Source organism: Achroia grisella, unplaced genomic scaffold, assembly GCF_030625045.1.
Source record: "Achroia grisella isolate CSIRO2021 unplaced genomic scaffold, CSIRO_AGI_Agris_v1 utg669, whole genome shotgun sequence".
NCBI classification, from domain to species: Eukaryota; Metazoa; Arthropoda; class Insecta; order Lepidoptera; family Pyralidae; genus Achroia; species Achroia grisella.
The window spans coordinates 773,982-798,268 of record NW_026712988.1 but is presented as its reverse complement, the minus strand read 5'-3'; the positions used below and the strand labels follow the sequence as shown (position 1 = coordinate 798,268).

Sequence of the window (24,287 nt, the reverse complement as noted above, 5' to 3'; positions counted from 1 at the left end):
GGTTATTTTAATATTTCAAACAGACACTCCAATTTTATTTATATGTATAAATTAATACGTCGAAAAAAATATGCCGGATCTGATTAACTATGAACATCACGTTATCATGTTGTCATTCAGGAAGACTAAGGTGTAATGTTCCCGAGTTATATAAGAAAGGAACGTCACGGTATACGACTAGTGAAACTAGCTGTAAAAAAATATTTGAGATGAAAAAAAATTCTTAAGAAGTCGATTAAAAATTTCATAAATATGCAAAAAAGATTATTTTCATGCCCAAAATTGGTAAAAGGAAGTAAGATATCCCAACGTGGAATGAAAGTCTCCCACGAGTAATATTCAACCATTCCGTTAAAGTATTTGAACAATTATTCAACAATCACAAACATACTTTATATTCTTAACAATAAAATCGAAAATTGAGTACAATGTTAGAGGCGGAAAAATTAGCAATATTATATCTCATTCGCAAGCGAATTTAAACTCTCATCTGTATAACTTTAAAGACCTTAATACCTTGTCGTGCTATAATACTGTTATATCAAGGTTATAGTAGTGTCATTTGAATTTCAACCATACGGTAAATCCGCAAAATGAGCCTTGCCTCGGAATCTTGCCTTTCTGGTTTTGGCTGGTGTCGTTGGTCCTGAATAAGGTAGATTTCGGATTGTAAATTAAATTATTGGGGGTTCCTACGATGTACTTTTTCAGTTGTAACTCTGGATGGGATGTCGGTGCGTTTCCATTGTAAACTAAAAATGATCTATTTCTAGATTCTTTTGTTACGTTTGAGTTATAAATAGATATTAAGAGAGTCTCTTATCGGTCATACTCGTGAACGGATGCTGCTTGTGGGGACTGGTCTGTTCTTGTTACGAACACTGACTAGACTTGTTGCTATTGCAATAGCATATGCTGGTGGTCACTCTATTCTCCCAAATTTGAATTTAAATGTATCTGTATTATTGTAAACATGTATAACATTTATTTGAAAAGAATACGAGCTGAGTTTCTTGTCAGTTCTTCTCATCTTGAAATCAGTCCGAACTGACGGTAGATTTGACATATCATAAGAGTCTGTAATAGACCTACATGAATAAATATATTTTGAATTTGAATTTGAACTGTTGAAATGGCAAGCAAGCATGGTATATCTTAATCTTAATAATAAACGCGAAAGTTTGTAAGTATGGATGTTTGTTACTCTTTCACGCAAAAACTACGGAACGGATTTTGATGAAACTTTACAGTAATATAGCTTATGCATCAGAATCACATATCTAACTAATTATAAATGTGAAAGTAGGTATATTTTTTACGCTTTCACGCAAAAACTACTGAACCGATCATCATGAAATTTTGTACACATGTTCTTGGAGGTATTAGAATGAACATAGGATACTCTTTTTTTTATTAAAAACAATTTTTTTTTAAAACAAAAAAATTAAATATTTACATTTTATTACTTCAGCGTCATCTAGCCAGTAATGAAGTTATGCGAGCGAAGCCGCGTGTAAAAGCTGTCTATAAATTTCATGCGATTGAAATCGCGGGCACAGCTAGTGGTTAGAAAAAAGGTTTAAATATAGATTTATAAATAGAAATAAACCGTATGACAATGGAAACAGACACAAACACAATCAGGGTTGTATTGTATCCACCCTTTATATTACACCCTCTCACCTCCCCCAGTCCCCGGATATCCCTTCGCCTACTTGTCAGTGAATAAAGGTCATTGACATCAGCTGGTCTGGACAGATTTATTTGATGAAATGTATTCATTTTAAAGTCACGTGTCATAATTTTATTAACTCTAGTTAATAAAATACATGATTGACTAGCTACTCGCCCCGGCTTCGCACGGGTGTACATGTATTATTCATATAAACCTTCCTCTTGAATCACTCTATCTATTTAAAAAAAATCGCTTCAAAATCCGTTGCGTAGTTTTCAACATTTAAGCATACATAGGGACAGACAGCGACAGCGACTTTATTTTATATTATGTAATGATGATATACATTCTGAGGGCCTCGGTGGACTAGAGGTATAGCATACCATCTTCCGGTGGTCGCAGGTTCAAATTCGTAGTTGGCAATATTTTTGTATTAATATATACTTACTTACAGATTCAATTGGTAAGAAACTCAACTGACTTTTTTTTTTAAAGCCAGTTTATTTACAATGTATATTTATATAGGTGTCTATGTCTAACATTAAATGAAAATCCCGTGCATGAACAACTATTGCCATGCACGCTCGTCATTCAAGTAATTGTTTAGTGAGTAATAAAGCTTATTACTCTAGATGTGCAGTAAATATTATTTAACAGATGTTTTATAGACTAGCTGTACATGCGACTTCGTCCGCGTGGAATTTAACTTTATTTTTCTAAAATAACAGAATCCTAAGTTACTCCTTATTACATCAACTAATAAAATAAAAAATAAAAAGCATTTATTGCTATACAGTGGACCCGCGGTAATCCGGCCCCCCTTGTAATCCGACATTGTCTATTATTTGTTATTGAATATTACTTTGACAATATACTTCAGAGTGCATATACATACATACATATATAACATAGAATCTTATCACTGGATCTGTAATTTGTCGGATTACAAGATACTCTTTTGTAAAAAATTCCGGACCGGAAGCAGAGGACCCTTAAGCAGCACTCTATAATCCGACAAATACGATGGTCCGACACTGCCCTGCAAAACGTTTGTCGGATAACCGGGGGTCCACTGTATATGTATATAATACAAAGAATCATCACTGGATCTGTAATTTGTCGGATTACAAGATACTCTTTTGTAAAAAATTCCGGACTATAAGCAGAGGACCCTTAAGCAGCACTCTATAATCCGACAAATACGATGGTCCGACACTGCCCTGCAAAACGTTTGTCGGATAACCGGGGGTCCACTGTATGTATATAATATAAAGAATCATCATTTGATCTATAATTTGTCATATTACAAGGTACTCTTTTGTAAAAAAATTTCTATTACCGTCTCGTGTTACTATTACATCAACTACCTACCAATAAAGTCCCGTCAAAATCGGTCCAGACATTTCAGAGATTAGCTGAAAGAGAGAATGTAATAAATGTTATTTTAGTGTATGTACCGTATTTATATTCATATGCATGTAGTAAAAAACGATTATTTCAATATTACAAACAGACACTCCTATTTTATTTACCAATTTACAAAATCTTATTTCCAATTTTATACGGACGAAGAATTTTTTTTTGATGGGACTTTTTTTGGCAAGTAACTGATGTAATAAGGAGTAACTTAGATTACTTTTATTTTAGAAAAATAAAGTTAAATTCCACGCGAACGAAGTCGCGGGAACAGCTAGTTTATAGTAATATCTGCCGCTTCCTTTGTGGCGACATCCTTTTGAACTATTTTTTTTTCTCGTACGCTGGTATTAATTATTCAGATCTCTTGTTAAACTAATTTAAAACATTTGTAAGCTACTATGACAGCATGGGAATCGAACCTAAGCCGGGCATTACACAAACGGCACGGACCCCTTTGTCCACACAGTTGGAGTGTCTTTTTGTATAACCCCTAATTTAACAGGACATAATATTACGTGCGCCCTACTTAAATATTATGCAAAATACACAGAGTAATTATTAATAGAGACTGACTATAGTCTGTTTTTAATCAAGGAGACAAATTTGACATTACCGATGTTGCCAGGTTCTTGCAATTTTTAAATAGGGTTGTGGCACTATTTTTTTGGTTGAGGCAATATTGGAATTTAATGTTAATTACCTTTTTTTTTATTCTACCTGTTAACCCTTAATTCGACGGAGATTTTTGTAGCAAAAGATTCTGATTTTTTTAGTAGTCGCATTTTTGGATTTGAAGTAAATACAGGAAAAATGTTTAAAAAAATTAGTGCTGTACAGTTTTTGATGAAACACATGTCCGTCACAGCGGACATTGTCACACGTATTTTTCGTACGAAATAGAACGGAGCAGAATTTTAACAAGTTTCAATTACAGCTGAATCAGAATTGTTATTAATGAAATTAAGAAAGAATATGTGTTTATTCGGTACATACAATCGAAAGCAATATTACACAAAAAAAAGCCGTTCTTAACGACTGATTTACTTTCATTTAGTTATTTTAGCAGTTAATTGTGTATTTCATATTTTGACTCTAATTTGGTAGTTTGTATTCGCACATTTCAACTTTAAAATGTTGTACTTTTGGATAAGCACTTTTGAAGTCCAATTTTTTTAATTCTACATCCCATTGGGAAAGCAGACTCATCACAAGAAGAATAAGAAAGAAAGTTGCGTGTCGCTCTTTTAAATAAATGTTATTCCGCCATTATTCTCTAGCATCTTTGTTTGAATTCTACCTCTTATTTGGAATGCAGACTCATCACGAGGAGAACTAGCAAGAAACTTGCGTGGTACTCTTTTAAATAAAAGTTATTCTGCCACTATTCTGAAGTATTTTAGTTTTTATTCTATCTCTTATTAGGAATGCAGACTCATCATAAGGAGAACGAGTAAGAAACTTGCGTGGTACTCTTATAAATAAATTTTATTCTGCCATTACTTTGGAATACCTTTTTTTCTACCTCTTGCAACTCTTGCAATTTTACCAAATATCAAACTCATCACAAGAAGAATACGAAGGAAATTGCGTGTCTCTCTTTTAAATATTTATTATATTGCCACTACTCTGGAGTATCTACTACATTATTACTCTGTGTATTTCAGTCACGCACGCGCCATATGACATTTGCGGATTTGATGTCAGTCCGAGTAATATGGAAATGGACTCTTGTAACATACGGTATCTATGCGTGGCATGATTTTTAATGATATCATAACAATTTGTTACATTTGTGACGTGGTTAATTAATTAGAAGGTTTTTTAATAACTTATATCATTTCAAAACAATATTTATATTACCTAAATATAAAACGTAAATAAGTTAAAGTAGTTAAACGGAACTAAAGTTAGTTATTTGTTTTATGTTAATTACGTAAGGTTTTATAACAAACTACCAGAGACGTGTAGTTTTACAACTTTCTGAAACAGAGTCTGTTCTAAATATGCCTGGAAAAAGATTCAAAAGTCGTATAAAACACTTAAACAATTAAATTACCCGACAAATGTTAACTAATAAATAATTAGTGCCATTCCATATTACAATCCTTACTGTTGCGTCCGCGCAGTCATAATTACTGCTCTCTCTGTCTTTTCAGTTAGCGATGTATGGGACAGCATATAGTCCTAAAAGAAAACCAAAATGGCGTGCAGAAAGGGGTCAACGATATTTGGAATTTTTTATTTCACTGAATTGCAAATGAGCTGAAGGCTCACCTGGAGGATATTACGTTTGCCGGCCTCGGTGGTCTAGCGGTTTAGCACACCGCTTTACTCCCGATGGTCGCTGGTTCGATACCTCGTACGGTGCAAACATTTGTATTCATGAGTATGATTGTTTGTACCTGTGTATTTCCGAACCGATACGATATTGAAACCTTCAAGAAAATAGCCTATTCCTTTTTAAAAGGCCGACAACGTACTTGCAATTCCTCTGGTGTTCCGGGTGCTCATGGGCGGCGGTAATCACTTACCATCAGGTGAGCCGCATGCTCGTTTGTCCCCTGTATTATAAAAAAAAATTACATTTCATTTAATTTACATAATATCTTTTTCAATAATAGCCTATGTGTTATTCTTATATATAAGCTATATTACTGGAAAGTACCATCAAAAATAGTTGAGTAGATTTTGCATGAAAGAGTAACAAACATACATCCATCTATTCACGTATACCTTACAAACATACAAAGATAAATTTAAAAATGAATCTGTATTATTGTAAACATGTACAACATTTATTTAAAAAGAATACGAGCTGAGTTTCTTGTCAGTTCTTCTCATCTCGAAATCATTCCGAACTGACGGTAGATTTGACATATCATAGGAGTCTGTAATAGACCTACATGAATAAAGATATTTTGAATTTGAATTTAAACTTTCGCGTTTATAATATTAGTAACATTCCTTTAATTTCCATTATTTATTAATCTATTGTGACAATGTCATTGTCACATTTAAATCTGAATTAATCTATTCATTTTTATGACATATACACGCGTCAAAGAACACTCGAATGACCTGAATATTGGAAACAAAACGTTACAATACATTATTGTAATAAAATTACAATAAAACAAGATGTTTGGCTCCCGTTCTATTAAGGGTTGGATCGAACCCTTCAGCACTTATTAGCATTTCAAAAATAGGGGCCACTCTGTTGATACAAGTTTAATTTTACGACTAAAAAGGAATATGTGGACTCTATTACGAAAGCAGTAATGGTCTTAATTGTAAATTGTAATGTTAGGGTATAAGTTGGAATATTTTTGAAGGGTAAAATATTAGTAAAAAATATGACACTCGCGTATCGAAGCATGAAAGATTTAGGTCGACTTTACAATATGACACGCGGGGATTGTGTTTTAGATAAAAAAAACCAAAACAAGTTAGTCCTAACATATGAAATTGGCGTTTTATAAGGGAATAAACGAAAGTAAATTTTTTTCTTTTTTTAAAATAAAAAAAGAAATTTCGACTAAAATAAAAGTAGCATAAGTTACTCCCTATTACATCAGCTACCTGCTAAAAAAAATCCCGTCAAAATCGGTTCAGCCATTTCAGAGATTAGCCGGAACAAACGGACAGACAGACAAAAATTGTAGAAAAGGTTATTTTGGTGTATGTACCGTATTTATATTCATATGCATATAGTAAAAAACGGTTATTTCAATATTACAAACAGGCACTACAATTTTATTTATATGTATAGATAAAATTATTCGTGTTAAGATGCAGTTAATAATAGAATATTTTTTTATTGATATTTGACGGCCTCTGTGGTCTCGGTTTAACACACCGCTTATTTCCACCGGTTGCGGGTTCGATTCCTTGTACAGTGCAAAGAATTGAATTCACGAGTATGATTGTTTGTATCGGTCTGCGTGTTTTATATTATGTACGCATTTACAAACAAATATATGTAATTATATCAGTTGTCTAGTACTCATAAAACAAGCACTGCTTAGCACAAGGACTCGATGACGCCGTCTGTGTTGTCCAGGGATAGTTTTTTTATGCCGCAATGGTGGCAAACAAGCATACGGCCGATCTGATAGTAAATGAAGATTATTACAGTAATTCAGTTACATACACGGCTGAAATACAAAAGCTGTCGACCTTACCCATACTTATGACACATTTTCCTGAGGCAAACTTTGTGTTCATCATCATCATCATCATCATCGCAGCCCGGAAGACGTCCACTGCTGGACATAGGCCTCCCCCAAACTTTGTGATAATTAAGACTACTTAGTTCTCTGGAATGATCTTGCCATTTAGTATTATCATCAAGTGGTATCACGTGATAACGTGATATACTGTTTCTGTATATAGACGACAGTAAAATTAATTACAGGTTACGTATCAAATACAATAGCTTTCCGATACGAGCTCCATGTATATTTAGATCAGTTTCTGTGGCAATGCACTAATGCATTTTGGCAACAGATCGCTTCCTCATAATGCGTTACGGCTCGCAAAACAACAGAAACGGGACATTAACACTTCAAAATAAACTTTACTAACTTGTGAGCACGATGCAAAATCGTTTGACAGATCTCAAATGACATTTTCAAGTAGGTATCACACGTGAATATTACGTGACAAAAATAAAGTGGGTGAGATAATTCGGTCAGAAGTGAACTGGATTTAGAAACGGCCAGACGTTGCGATTGGAGTAAAATTAAATGATTGAGGTGATAATATTTTTGTGTGCAGTGAAATTAAAATGAGCAGCAAGAAAGGCAAAGGGAAACGGCCTAACAAGCCACCTAATCTAAATCCACCTCAAGTAAAAGAAGAGATAGCACAGGAGAAGGAAGAAAAATTACATGTCAGTGATATAGTTGAAAGTGAAAATGAACAGCGAGTCCCTGAAATTATTAGTGATATTCCCAATATCGCAACTGAGGTAAAGGATGACAGTAATACACCTAAAAAACCGAAGAGAAATAGAGGTAAGAAGAAAAAGCAAGATAAAGATGCGGAGACAGAAGAGACTAATGTTGACAAATTACTCGACTCAGTTTTAGAACAAACTATACCTGTAGTTGTAGATGAGATAAAAGTAGAGGAAATTGAGTTAATGAATGAAGCAGCTACAGCTCCAGAAATACCTGATATAACGCCTACAGCACGAAAGAAAAAAAACAAAAATAAGAAAAACTTACATGAACTGCAACAATTTGAGGATTTGGTTTCAGAAAAAGAGAAAGAGGTAACAGAGATTAGTAAAAATAATACAAATTTAATACCAAGTGAATTGCTTAATACAGTTAAGACAGTTGAACAAACAAAAAATCCAGAGTTACCTGTTGAAACAGTGGAAGAAATAAAGCCGTCTAAGAAGAAAAACAAAAGGAAAACACATCATGACTCAGATAAAATACTTCAAAAAGAAGAACAATCTTATACCACAACTACTCAAAACCAGTTAAAAGAAGAATCAGAAGTATTTATAGGAGAAGATTTAAGTAGCCAGAATATAGAAAGTATTAATGAAGAAAAGAAAGCCCAGAAAATTGAAAAGAAATTAGAAGAAATTTCAGCAAGTATATTAACAAAGGAACATCCAGAGGAAGCTGTAAAAGATACATGTAAAGTTGAACAGACAAATACTCCAGAGTTGCCTCATGAAGCAGCAGAAGAAGTAAAGTCGTCTAAGAAGAAAAACAAAAGAAAAAAACATGATTCAGATATCTTACATCTAAAAGAAGAGCAATCTTGTACCACAACCATTCAAAATAAATTAAATGAAGAATCTGAATTATTTATAGCTGAAGACTTGAGTACGGAAAAAATACAAGATCAAAAAATGGAAAATAAATTAGAAGAAATTCCATCTAGTTTTCTTACACAGGAAATTCCAGAGGAAGTAGTTTTAAAAGATACAATTAAAGATATAGGTACTAAAAATAAGAAAAAGAAAAAGGATAAAAGAAATATTTTAAAAGAGGATGAACTACAAATTGGTCAAGAAATTGGTAAACATTCTGAAACAGAAACTGAAGACATAAAATCTTCATCTACTGATTTAATATCATCTATTCATTTTGATGAAGAGAATACAGATAATAATTTGAAAAAAGATGAAGCATTGCAGCAACTAGAAGAAAATATCCTAAAACCTAAAGCTAAAATCATTAAGCCCGTAGATAAGAAAAGTGATAAAAAGTCAGATCAATCATTTAAAGATAGTCTGCCGAAAGAAGTAATTGTTTCTGAAAGCCCATTAGATAAAACTATTACTTCATTAGAAGTAAAAGTTACAGAGTCCCATGAAAAAGATATAGCTACCACAAAAAGTATAAAAAGCTTAGATACTGGCAATGAATCTACGCCTACCAGGATAGAGAAGGTGAAGCAGAAAAGAGAGAAATCTCCTAAACTACCTACGGCAACAATGGACAAAGAAGTTATACAAAGTATTCAAGATGCACAGAAAGATATCATTCAGGTTTCTACAGATATAGCTACAGATATTCAGCTTAAAGTAACCAGCCAAACAGTTCAGCCTGAAACGGAACAATTTTTAAAGGAAAAACAAGAAATGTTTAAGGAAGTTGATAACCAACTTTTAAATAAATCTGAATTTAAAGACGATAGAACTTCACATGAAAGTAAAACAGATATTTTGCCAAAAACTAGCAAAGGAAAAAAGAACAAAAAATTGCCAAAACCGCCTGTCAAGCTTGAAGATGTTCAAAAGAAATTGGAAGAGAGTAAAAACAAAGATGAAGCAACTGAAAATAAAGAGAAAAGTAAGGCAGAATCAGGCGATGTTAGTGAAGAAGTGTTTTATGACTTACCATCTCCTGACGAAATAGATATCAAGAGTGTTAAAGCTGATGAATCGGAAGGATCAGTTAGTGAAATAACCCCTGACTGTATACAATATCCACGAGCTATTAGTCAACAGAATACAGATAATAATAACAATACAGTAATACAAGAACTTTTAATAACAGAAGAATCAAATTTACAAATACCCAATATTCTACCTGATACGCCATTTATAGATAATTCGAAAGATATATTAACATCACCCATATTATTAGTTCCTGATTTAGAAATAGCTTCCGGATCAGATGTATCTACGCCTACAGTCAAAAATACAGATGAGAAACAAGAAAAGACTGATCTGAAATCTAAAATGATAGAAGTTAATCAAGATATGGAAGAATTAAGATTATCTATAGAAAAATCACTCGCTGAGCTAACAAGTTTAGAAAAAAGTGATGATAAAATTGAAAAAACAGATCTAGAACAAAATCAACCTATACCTGATGAAAAATGCACAGGAGATGATTTCATTGATCTTATTGAAGAAATTGAGGATAAAGAACGAGACGTACAAAGTACTGTAATAAGTGAGGAAATTAACGTATTACCTACAGTAGACGACAATAAAATCATTGAAACTATTCCATTTGAAAAGGCAATGGAGAGCTTACCTACAAATTTAGAAGATAAAAGTGAAATAAAATCTACAATCTTTGAAAATATTGCTACTGATAGTAATGTGTCCAGTACAACGCATACGTTACCCACAAGTGAAAATAGAAAGGACAATAAAGGTAAAAGCAAATCGAAAAAAAAAGGAAAACAAGAACAAGGGAGTAATTTAAATCAATCAAAAACCACTGGTGCTACAAGTAGTGACAAATGTAGCTCAGAAAGCAGTAAAACCGAACAAAAAAGTGAACAAAAAACTGACAAGTCTCAAGAAAAAAGTAAACAGCAATCAGTAAATATAATTGACGATTTAACAGAGGCTAATAATACGAGTAATGATAAAAATTTAGTCAATTTTGAGCCCATAGATAATTTTGAAGACGCAATGACGTCAAGTTTAGATGACGTAAATAAAACCTTTGAAATAATCGCTGATGATGCTCAAAACTCTCAAGTGAACTCAGAGATTAACATCAATGTCTCAGTAAAAGAAAAAAATAAAGAGCCAAATGAAAAAATTAACCCTGTGTCGCAGCCAAAAAACTTGTTAGGCCACCCCGATATTCCTGTATCATCGAATAGAACTGATTATAAAAAGGAAAAAAATAAACCACCGAATGCAATACTAGCAAAAGTGAAAATAAAAGATTCCGTGCAGATAGAAAATAGGAAGCAATCCAAAGAATCTCAGACTAATAATATAAAAAATTTAATGAAAAAGAAAACAATTGATGAGCCTTTTTCTTCGATGATTAATGAAACTGATGAATATATTTACAAGTATACTTTTAGGAAGGTTTTTTTGCCTAATGTTTGTCATATATGTAAGAAAGATTTAAAACAATCCAGAATTTCGTGTAGTTATTGTAATTTGTTATTCTACTGTTGTCCAAAACATAAAGATGAAGGCTGGGCCCAACATCAAGCTCTCTGTTTCGCTGTATCTACAGTAGGACATTTAAGAGGTATGTTATGATATTACTTAATCTGATTATGATATTTTTATGTACTTTTGATGTCACTAAGGAATTTATTGTTCTTGTATATTAATATTTTTTTGTATATATGTAATTACTAGCTATGCCAGCGGTTGCACCTGTATGAAATTTGTAGCCTGTGCTATTCTGATGTATAAGCTATATTATTGTAAAGTTTCATCAAAATCCTTTCAGTAGTTTTTGTGTGAAACAGTAACAAACATCCATCTGTCCATCCGGACTCAAAAACTTTCGCGTTTACACTTAAATGTATGCGGGATATATTTTTCTGCCAATTTCAACAAGACCAGCATTTCTAATTAATTTTTACCATATATTGATTTTATTTTAGATGAATCTGTTTTAACTTTGATTAGATTCCATGTTACTCATGTAGGTACTAATTTCTTATACATAATGTAAATTATATTTCAAATAAACTTAAAATCCTCGGAATTTTGTTATACTGAAATACTATCTGCATCATCTCAGTGATAATATTTTTTATAGATCAAAAACACATATACGCAGACGCGAGAAACATAACGGGACAGAACTACAGACTCCTCCGAATGCAAATGATAGTGGCCTGCGAGAAGGTACTCAAGAGGAAATTAGTGCCTTGGGAACAGGAAATGCTGCTATACCCGAGAATATGTTCCGATATAGGCTGCAGGGAGTGGAGACAGAATATGTTGGAGGACTGCGACGGATGTGGGCAGGTGAAATAAACACTTTAAATGATCGAGTTAATATACGTTTTAGCATTTCAATATATAAACTCATGTATTTTAAGTTCTACCAAAACCCACACATGTGGTAAAAATAGTAGCGTTAAAGTCTAAATATCTGTAAATGGTAAAGGTAAAATAATTTACATATAGATTATTTACGATATTAAACAAACAAGAATTAAATAGCTACTTAATAATGAAATAATTTAAAATTTATGCATATTATGAAAAACAAAAATGATTTTTTTACTTAATGGATATTTTATTATTATATTCTATTTGGCTATTATGAGATACTTGTTAGATATGTAACACAAATATTATTTGCGGAAACCTGACCGCTACTAGAAGAGTTATAACCTTCTCTATTGATGATACTATTCAAATATTATTGAGTCTACACTCATATTACGACACGTGATTTGCCTCTGAATGTGGCATCATCAAGCATTGAATAAAGTTCGAATATAGCTTGGAAGCCTAGTGTTGACTGTTCGGCGATCAAACTACGACGGCAGTTCCGTCCTCTCTCGTGGTATGTGGTAACGGTCGCTTATATACATGTACAATACTATTTTAGCAGTAGACAATGGGTAACAAAGGTTAGGATGATATAAATCCCCAAGATTTAGTTTTCAACTAAAATACTGTTGTAGGTATCCTACTGCCGAGATCATCCAGAACATTTACCAAAATCCCATCAGCGATGGTGCAAGTCGTATTCCTTGTATCAGAAGTTGGTCTGTTACCAGCAGACACAAGGCAGGCTGGAGCCAAAACTTCCGAACAGGGTGATGATTGATCAGTACTATATACCTGAGAAGATTAATGAAGTTCTTGCCACCATTTACAAAGATAAAATTGGTAAGTTGAAGGTACGCCCAAGAGGTAGCGAAGCCATTGTGAGGCTGTTTTGAAATTTTGAACCTTGTAATCTAACCTATAGCAAAAAATCTTAGTCGAGTCAATTTATCTGCCCGTCTCTCCGGTGAAGAAGACACCAAAATCAAACTACCAAAAATGAATCCGAAAATGGTAGTAGGCTCGCCCACTTGGTATATTTTGAATCCAAAGTAGCAACTTTGGATTAAAAGTATACCGAGCGAAATATGGACTTGGACAAGTCAAATGTTGCATTTACCATAACATCGTCAGTTACCAATACCTCTGACTGGGGAGGAGAAAATTGTTAGTTATGTGGACTGATGACCTCATTGCTAGCAATGGACCATGTCAAGTTGAATTTCACTTCATTTCTGGTAACCATTTTGATAAATTCATGCTCATCCTATCATCCTCCATTGATGCCCCGCCAGCATATACCGTTAGCGCAGACGGGTACACCATATCATCCATTCAAAAAATCCTTCTGACTACACCACCTGGTGTAATAGTCGTTATGGTTGTTTGTTTTGTTATATTGTTCGAATTGTTATTAGATATGAATGATGTTGAATATGCAGCGTTGACACAACTAGCCACAGCACCACTCACGACCGCGTACAGTCACCAGTTGTATACCAGCAAGTTGAATTCTACATACGCCAATGGTGTTGTTAAGGTCAGTATCTATTCTTACTGTTTGTACCTGCATTCTGCGTGAAGCAGCAGAATAAATTCAAGCCATTATTAAAAATAACTTTACTTGAGTAATATCTATTTTAATTTTAGTCTAATTATTATCATAATATTAATACTAGATTTAAAGACAAACTTGCTGTCCCCAAGTATCGTTTAAAAAAAGTCAATAGGTCTCTTATGGGAATAGGTATAAAATTTTACAATAAGATACCAAAGGATATACTGGAATTACCCTTAAATAAATTCAAAACATCTGTTAAATCATATTTACTGAGCAAGGCCTATTACTCACTAAACGATTACTTGAATGACGAGCGTGCATGGCAATAGTTTTCATGTTCGGGATTTTCATTTAATGTTAGACATAGACACCTATATTAGACCTATGCATTGTAAATAAACTGGCTGGCCTTAAAAAAAAGTATTTCAATTGAGTTTCTTGCCAGTTCTTCTCAATTGGATCTATATACCGAACTGGACGGTAGGGAAAAAAATTAAAAATGTAAAAACTTGACGTTCATAAGCGGCTAAAATGTCCTACATGAATAAATGATTTTTGTATTTGAATTGTAATTTGAATATCTTGTAATATTTGAGAGGACATCGTTAGTAAACGAGATAGTGGCGTAATTTTATGTACTAGTGATACCTAGTGGTCGAAATTCGACTATAATAAATTGAAATTATAAGTTTGAACATTATTAAGATTCTATTAACAAAGATTATGCTTCTATGAGTGAGTGTATGAAATATATAGTAGTGTGTCTAATGTTTCTTTTATTGATATAATATATTTTATGGATATACTACCTGTCCCGGCAAAGGTTGTTTTGACTTATATTAAAAAAAAAAATTTAGGAGTGGACTACTCCTAACATTTAGGGGAATGAAAAATAGATGTTGGCCGATTCTCAGACCTACTCAATACGCTCACAAAATTTCATGAGAATCGGTCAAGCCTTTTCGGAGGAGTATGGGTACGAAAACTGTGACACGAGAATTTTATATATAAGATTTAAAAATATTATCATTTTGCACTCCTTTTCTATACAAACTATAAGTGTTCGAATTTTCATATTCTTCCGTCTGCGCTCTTTTCGTGAAAAGGAGTCAAAATTTTGGTTCGCCTTTTTAAGAAGGAATTAGCTCTTTTCTTCAATGTTTCAATATCGTATCTATTCGGAATTACAGATAAAATTATTGATCTAGTTTTGACAGTATTAACACTTGGAGATTTAATTGCTATGTTGTTCTTATTATTTATACTATATATATACTAATATTATAAAGCTGAAGAGTTTGTTTGTTTGAATGCGCTAATCTCAGGAACTAATAGCTCGAATTGAAAAAAAAAATTTTGTCGGATAGTTCATTTGTCGAGAAAAGCTTTAAGTTATATAATATTACGCTACGACCAAGAGAAGCGGAGCTGCAATGAAAAATATAGCAAATGAAACGCAGACGAAGTTGCGTGGCTCAGAGTCAAATATATATAACTCAAAGGTGACTGACATAGTGATCTATCAACGCACAGCCCTAACCACTGGACGGTGGGGCTGAAATTTGGCATGCAGGTAGATGTTATGACATAGGCATCCGCTAAGAAAGGATTTTGATTAATTCTACCCCCAAGGGGACTAAAATAAGGGATGACAGTTTGTACGAAACTTTGTCAATTTTAAACCGATCGGGCTGAGACTTTGCATGCAGCTACTATGACGTAGGCTTCCCCTAAGAAAGGATTTTGATAAATTCCACCCCTAAGGGGATAAATTAGCGCGAGCAAAGCCGCGGGCTAAAGCTAGTGGGTAATAAAATAATAATTTCCATACAACAGAAGTCATCATTCACAATCCACGTAGTCGGCGCTGAGTTACAGTTCGAAGCGGATGTATTGAACAAATGGGAGGTGTTCTTCTTGCATCTACGACCTGACGTCCAGCACCTAAGGATAGTACTGATAGCGCCTGATTTAAATCCCTCCAACTTACCATTGGATCTGCTTCAGAAAATCAAGTACGTTAATTAAATAGATAGATATGTAGATAGAAAAATTCTTTATTCACAATTAAAGACACATAACATACATGTGATACAGAAAAAACACGATTCGTTCATCTGTTCAATCATTCGTACATTCATACGTTCATTCATTGGTTCATTATTTCGTTCATTCATTCTTTCATTAATTCGTTCATTCTTTCGTTAATTCATTAGCTCATTCATTCGTTCAAACATTCGTTTATTATTTCGTTCATTCATTCATTCAAAATCCATTATTTCGTAACAGTTGTGACTATACGTTTATTGTTTGTAGGCTTTGTGAAGAATGCCAGCAATACAAACGGCGGATGCTGTTCAACTTTGAGGATAAGAAGACGTATCACGAATACTATGACAGCATCGATTTCGCCACTCCAGATATAGGTAACGTTCTTTTTATTTCAATGACAATCCAACTTAGCTGATATGATGGTTCAAGACCATCTTTTCTCTAAACATGGTCAGCAGATATAGGTCAGTTATTATCACACTATTTACTAGTTAGGTAGACTGTAAAAAGTCGTCTTCGTGTGTAGGTTGTGTATTAGACGATATATAATAATAATCTCAGGACATTTTCCCACAGCGCCATCTAGACACTGACTGATACATAGATGTTTTTTTTTGTAAATACATACATATTATACATAGAAAACACCCAGACCGATACAAACAATCATACTCATGAATAGAAATGTTTGTGCCGTGCGAGGTACGAACCCGCGACCATCGGTCGTAAAGCGGTGTGTTAGACCGCTAGACCACCGAGGTCGTCATATATATATGATAACGTGATATCCGTAGTGCTGTTCTTAATGCTAATAAACGCGGAAATTAGTGAGTAGATGGTTGGATGGATTTTTGTTACTCTTTCATGCTAAGACTAATGAATGGATTTTAATGAAACTTTACATTAATACAGCTGAAATCAGAATAACATAGGCTATAAATATCACGCAGGTGAAACAGCAGGCTCAGGTAGTGTGTGTATAAAGACGAAGGTTACAAGTGGCAACCGTCGCTTTTACCACAGGTGGTATCAGCTTGTTCACCATTTTAATTATACAAAAGACTTCATACATAAGAGTATTTAGGTTGACAACCCTATTCATTATGTTGCCTCGTTGTTGTGTGATATATGCCAACCCTGTTGGCACTGCGTCAAGCATTTCTGACCTATATGACTGTATGTACGGCGTCCAGTGTGACACACGGTTGTCAACGAATTCAACAACTACTGTTGAATAATTTCAAATCTTGTTTGTTATTTGCTGGCTTTATGCTGAGTTAGTTGCTTATTGTTTTCTTGAAAAATAGTGTAGCTTTTGTATTGATTGCCGCATGCATCATTATGTAAAGTGTACTATAACTACCATTTAGTATTTAGTAGTTACTAGCCCGAGTGTACATGTATATATAAACCTACCTCATGAATCACTCTATCAATTAAAAACCGCTTCAAAATCCGTTGCGTAGTTTTAAAGATTTATCCATACATAGGGACGGACAGACAGAGACAGCGACTTTGTTTTATACTATGTAATGATGACGAGGTCGAGTGGATTGAGTAGATATGCTCACTAAAATGTCCAGACATGTGGCGGCGTGATGAGCCAGGTGAGCCCAGCCATTGGGCTTCCTAAAACATGGTCGAGCGTAGTGATGACTGGCTCGTATATAATACTCGTGAACGAGTGCTGCTTGTAGGGACTGAACTGCTCTAATCACTACGACTGTTTTAATCATAATGTGTATTTAATATCTGACCCTAATAAATTAGTGCTAGTTGATGGTTTATATTCGCAGGTTCGAATTGGAAATGTAAAGTTACAATTATTTAAAAGAGCAACACGCAAGTTTCTTGCTCGTTCTTCTTGTGATGAAACAGCTTTACAAATGAGCGGTAGATTGAAAGAATGATAACTATGACTATTCAAAAGTGCTTAAATTAAGTTTATTTGAATATATGATTTTCTATTCTATTAATATGAATGTGGATGGATGTAAAGGGAGGGGTTCCCCTAAGAAAAGATGAATGGATTGTGTGAAAGATGATATGAATAAAAGAAGAGTATGCTCAGATATGACGACCGATAGAGAGCAGTGGAAGAGTACGACACACCACCACAAATAATGGGATAAACGCAAGGCAATGATGATTCTATTCTATTAATCTTTGCGGCATATAAAGTAACTTTCTTTTCTTTTATTTGTTAATTTATTTTATCTGTACTTCGTGTATGCTGTGTTACAGTAATTGTTGAATAAAGAATTTACCTGTCTATCTATTCAAATGCAACATATGTAGTTGCCAAGGAATTGATATATTCGGAATGTCGACATATTGTCTCATACTTTGTCTGGGTATGCGACAATATGTCGACATTGACGGGTGTCAATATTGATGTATTTTGGCCGTGATGATATTGTTATCACTCAATGTAATGCCAACAGGAAGATTCGTACATTTATTCATTACATAATTTATGACTTAAGATTTAAAGACAAACTCGCTGTACCCAAGTATCGTTTAGAAAAAGTTAATAGGTCTTTTATTTTAAGCGTTACGCCTTCTCTATTGGTGATCAAATTCTGAATGTTATTGTGTTTATAATATTATACGTGTTTTGTCACTGAACGATTGATCATCATTAAATAGAGTCCGGATATAGCTTGAAAGCCGAGTTAGTGTTGACTAAACTGCGAATGCCACGGGTTTGTAGATAGTAGATATTTTAAAATTGTATGCCTATTACGAATATATATAAATAAGAATGTGTCGGTTATCTGTATGTAGTTCTTTTCACTATAGAACATCAAAACGCATCTTAATAATATTAAGATAAATTACGTACATAAAACTTTTTTCACCAAAATATGGACGATGTCGCCTTTAAAGACAAACTTGCTGTCCCCAAGTATCGTTTAGAAAAAGTTAATAGGTATACCCTTAAATAAATTCAAAACATCTGTTAAATCATATTTACTGAGCAAAGCCTATTACTCACTAAACGATTATATGAATGACGAGTGTGCATGGCAATAGTTGTTCATGCACCGAATTTTCATTTAATGTTAGACATAGACACCTATATAAATATACATTGTAAATAAACTGGCTTTAAAAAAAAAGTAATTCAATTGAGTTTCTTGCCAGTTCTTCTCAATTGGATCTATATACCGAACTGGACGGTAGGGAAAAAAAATAAAATTAGAATGGAAAAATTTGACGTTCATAAGCGGCTAAAATGTCCTACATGAATAAATGATTTTTGAATTTGAATTTGAATTTATGTGAAGGTATAAAGCTTGGCTGCTGTTTTATTTATTTATTTAGGATGACTAACGGTGTAATTTTACATGTTACTTGTCATATCAAATTGTCCCATGCCAATTAATAATCCTCGCCAATAGTATTACTGGATTAAATTTTTCATTATCCAATTTTAACATATCGAAGTAATCACGTGACAGTGTTTCAGTTGTATCTGCAGATTCTGCCGAACTGAAGAGGAAACTCCGCTTCACATCCTATGTGGTTGTAGCCCACTCATGCATAAACGAAATATCTCCTTTGGAAAATTTACACTCTTTCCCGAGGAGATAAAAACGATCGCTCCTAAGAATATCCTTCAATTCTTGTCCCTGACGGGTCTAGGTAGCGAACTCTGAAAAGGGCGAGCACAATAGATCTATGTAGGTCGCAGTGCTACAGGTGCTACACATCTGACAATAGCCCAAACAACCCAATAAAAAAAAAATTCACTTGTAGTTATACAGTACAAGTAAATAGACTAACATAACCACAAGCAGCGATGTATCCACAGAACACACAAATAATGTACGGCTATGTACCGTTAAAGAATTGGTTACATATGATTTTCGTAACTGAGGCAGTGCTGGAACAAAACAGGTCAATATCATGTGATGATCAATATATGAATGATATTGGAATGGTGCACTTGCCTGCGCTAACGGTTTACGCTGGCGGGGCACCAGTGGAGGATGAGATGAGCGTGAGGCCAGGGCAGTTAGCCCACTGTGTGAGATGAGAAGTTAAGAATTTATTACGATGGTTTCCAGGGAGAGTGTGGAAGTCATTCTGGTACATTGCCAGCTATAAGATCCATATTACTACAGATAACTTAATATTAGTTACTAAAAACTTGTTTGGCATTTTTTTTCATGGATGATAATGGAATGTTACACCCGCCTGCGCTAACGATTTACGCTGGCGGGGCACCAGTGGAGGATGATGAGATGAGCATGAGGTCAGGTCAGTTAGCCCATCCTGACAAATTCACAAGGAATTTGTCATGATGGTTTCCAGGGGGTACCGCGAGATGTCAACCTGACATGGTACATTGCTAGCTATGGGTCATAACTCCACATTACTAACAAACCCCTTGGCAGTTTTAAATAAATAAATAACACTAGACAATTAACACAGCGCCATCTAGTCCCACGGTAAGCAGAGCTTGTGTTATTGGTATTAGACAATTGATACGAATACCTAGATAAATATATACATAGAAAACACCCAGACTGATTAAATCATACTTCTGTATCTTTGCACCGTGCGAGGTATCGAATCTGCGACCATCAGAAGTAATGCGATGTGCTAAACCGCTACATCACCAAAGCCGTCTTGTTTGCTATTTTTTTTATTAATGATAATAGAATGGACAAAGGAGGATGATAAGATGAGCATGAGGTCAGGTCAGTTAGCCCATCGTGACAATCACCAAGAATGTATAACGATGGTTGCCAGGGAGAACCGCGTGGAGGTCAACCTGACATGGTACATTGCTAGCAATATGATCATCACTTCACGTTACTAACAATCCCCTTTCCCCCCTCTTGTTTGTTATTAATAAACTTCCTTTTAATTTCAGTATGCGCCTTCAATGCCAGCATCCAACGATCTTCAACTTACAACGGGACAGACTCCTGGCCTTCCACCATCAACTGCATCCTCAAGTTGAAGACTCCATTCGTCCTAACATCGTACACTCTGGATGAATTACGACGAGATCTGACCAGGATCGAGGAAGTATCTGGCTTCGAGCTGAACCTCGTCGCAGAACCGAGACGCAACCCGTTTGCCAGCGTCAGACCTGATAGGAACTTCATCACGGATGACGAGATGCCGTTGTTGTTTAAGAATTATTGTTTTTCAGTTATCTGTGGTGTGTTTTAGGTGTTTGTTTGTTGTGTTTTTGAAATAAAGTTGTTGCAATATGTTGTGTTTCAATTTACGTCAGAATTTTTAATATTAATTAATATGAATGTGGGACGCCCTAAGAAAAGATGGAAGAAAAAGAGGGATGGATTGTGTGAAAGATGATTTGAATAAAAGAAGAGTATGCACAGATATGACGACCGATAGAGAGCAGTGGAAGAGAATGACATATTGCAATATGTTGTTATATTTCAATTAACGTCAGAATTTTTAATATGAATTAATATGAATGTGGATGGATGTAAAGGGAAGGAACGCCCTAAGAAAAGAGAAAAGATGGATGGATTGTGTGAAAGATGATATGAATAAAAGAAGAGTATGCTCAGATATGACGACCGATAGAGAGCAGTGGAAGAGAATGACATGTTGCAATATGTTGTTATATTTCAATTTACGTCAGAATTTTTAATATTTTGTGTCCCTTTTTTCTTACTTCAAATGTAAGAAACTGTCAATGTACGTCTTAATATTTAATACGCAAAGTATACATTTTGTAGCACTTTATGTAAGAAACAGCATAATAGCATTTGAAGCGTGGAGAAATCTGCAATGTGCATTTGAAGATAAAGTTCTCTGTAGAAGGTACATATTTTTTTAAAGGATGATAATGGAATGGTGCACCCGCCTGCGCTAACGGTTTACGCTGGCGGGGCACCAGTGGAGGATGATAAGATGAACATGAAGCCAGATCAGTTAGCCCGACGTGACAAATTCACCGGGAATGTATCACGATGGTTTCCAGGGGGAACCGCGTGGAGGTCGATCTGACATGGTACATTGCTAGCAATGGGATCATTAGTCCCCCTCTGTAGAAGGTTAGGTCTTTTTAGAATTAGAAACCTAAAGCTGAGACAGAAGTTGTAGAGCACGAGTTTATTAACGACACACACAACACAACACGAGTTAAATACATAATACAATATCGTAATGTACAGTTACCAAATATGTGTTACTAGTTACTCGCCGCGGCTTCGCACGGATCTGCATGTATTACATATATAATAATAATAATAATAAATAATAATAATAAACTTTATTGGCCAATAAAACACTTTTACATTCAATACACATTACTGCGGACCACACACTAGACATGCAAGTCTGTATCGTGTGGTTCAGTCATTACACATAATTGATATGTTAACTTTAATGAAATAACACACACAACACTTATGGCGTTATATTACAAAGTATATATATAATAAATAAATATCTATAAATAGTAATAAATATAAAATATATTAATACATACAATAGACATACACATATTAAGTACTACTGAGGCTTTATGTAATTAAAATTCGGTTTGAAACAATTTCTCACATTGATCATAGTCCAGACTTATTAAAAAATCTTTTATTTTTATTTTGGCTTGAGCTAGAGAACATTTTTTTATATCACATGAATATTATATAAATTTACAGCTATATATGGGCTAAAACGTTTAGCAAAGGTTGTCTGTACCATAGGCAGGGGTATCTGAAAAACTCTTTTTTTTAACAGGTTTCCATATTTGGTGGAATTCAGTACATCTTTATGAGTGACTAAAGTCACTTTCCTCAAAAATTGTTTCCTAACACTAAGTACTTATATATATGTTGTAGAATACATATCTTTTTTTCAGCATTGTTTTAAGAACTCATGCAGATGATGCAGTACGATATGCATGCAATCATGTACGAAGCAAAAGGATATTAGAGATCAAATAATAGTCAATGTAGAGTAGTCATGCTCACTAAAATGTCCAGACATGCGGCGGCGTGGTGGGCCGGGTCATTGGGCTCCCTAAAATATGGTCGAGCGCAGTGTTGGCTGGCTCATCCGTCATAGTCGTGAAACGAGTGCTGCTTGTAGGGACTGGTCTACTCTTATCACTACGACTGATTTAATCTTATTGCATATTTATATTTGACCCAAAAAATTAGTGCTTGTTGGTAGTTTGTATTCACACGTTTCGACTTGTAAATGTAAACTTACAAGGATTATTTAAAAGAGCAACATATAAGTTTCTTGCTCGTTCTTCTTGTGATGAGACAGCTTTCCGAACGAGTGGTAGATAAAAAACAAATTGTTATGACTATTCAAAAGTGCTTAAATTAAGTTTATTTGAATAAATGATTTTCTATTCTATTCTATTCAATGATATTCGTCTTATGTTCTCTATTTAGGAAACTGTAGCGAGGTTAAGCAAGGTTGTGATATTTAAGATGGGTGACCGTGTTCAAAGCATCGTTTTTTATGTTTTTTTTTTATTTTTTTGAGGAGCTTGGACTATTGCCAGTTGTTTTAGTGTTGTTACCATTAAATTATTATATCCAGTGTTTTACAACATATTTTACAACGTACTCTTGTTAATATAATAGGTAGGTAATACATACTCTAATATATACTCGCCGCGGCTTCGCACGGGTGTACATGTATTATGTATAAAACCTTCCTCTTGAATCACTCTATCTATTAAAAAAAACCGCTTCAAATTCCGTTGAGTAGTTTTAAAGATTTAAGTATACATATGGACGGACAGACAGCGACAGCGACTTTGTTTTATACTATGTAATTATTGGAATAGCAAACAAGCGCATGAGATTATTTCAAAAGAATTAAGAATCAACCCTGAATCTGATGGTCCTGATGGTATAGCTGTTTAGCACACCGCTTTACTTCTAATGGTCGCGGGTTCATTTCTCGCACTATACAAACATTTGTATTCATGAGTATGATTGTTTGTATCCGTCTGGGTGTTTTCTAAGTATTTTATGTATGTATTTAGAAAAATAATATCTAAGTATTTATATCAGTTGTCTAGTACACATAACACAAGCTCTACTTATAGGGTACAAACATTTGTATTCATGAGTATGATAGTTTGTATCGGTCTGGGTGTTTTCTAAGTATTTTATGTAGGTATTTAGAAAAATAATATCTTAGTATTTATATCAGTTGTCTAGTACCCACAATACAAGCTCTGCTTATACGGTACAAACATTTGTGTTCATGAGTATGATTGTTTGTATCGATGTTTTTTTAAGTATATTATGTATGTATTTAGAAAAAAATAAAAAAAAACAATGAAAATAAAGAAATAACTTTTATTAGAAACAATA

The 24,287-nt window shown here is 34.1% G+C and overlaps 1 protein-coding gene across 1 annotated transcript; it reads left to right on the top strand.

Annotated features, from left to right (window-relative positions):
• Positions 1–7,795: 7,795 nt before the first annotated feature.
• On the top strand, positions 7,796–21,173 carry LOC131849923 (FK506-binding protein 5). The gene is made up of 7 exons (XM_059200053.1): positions 7,796–11,571; positions 12,094–12,305; positions 12,974–13,181; positions 13,757–13,878; positions 15,736–15,914; positions 16,216–16,325; positions 20,837–21,173. The coding sequence occupies exons 1-7, from the start codon at positions 7,881–7,883 to the stop codon at positions 21,139–21,141; spliced, it is 4,827 nt and encodes a 1,608-aa protein (XP_059056036.1). The 5' UTR covers positions 7,796–7,880; the 3' UTR covers positions 21,142–21,173.
• The last annotated feature ends 3,114 nt before the right edge of the window (positions 21,174–24,287 follow it).

Coding starts and splice junctions, on each gene's coding strand:
- LOC131849923 (XM_059200053.1), top strand. CDS start 7,881: ATGAGCAGCAAGAAAGGCAAAGGGAAACGGCCTAACAAGCCACCTAAT. Junction 11,572..12,093: donor TACAGTAGGACATTTAAGAG/GTATGTTATGAT, acceptor TATTTTTTATAG/ATCAAAAACACATATACGCA. Junction 12,306..12,973: donor ACTGCGACGGATGTGGGCAG/GTGAAATAAACA, acceptor ATACTGTTGTAG/GTATCCTACTGCCGAGATCA.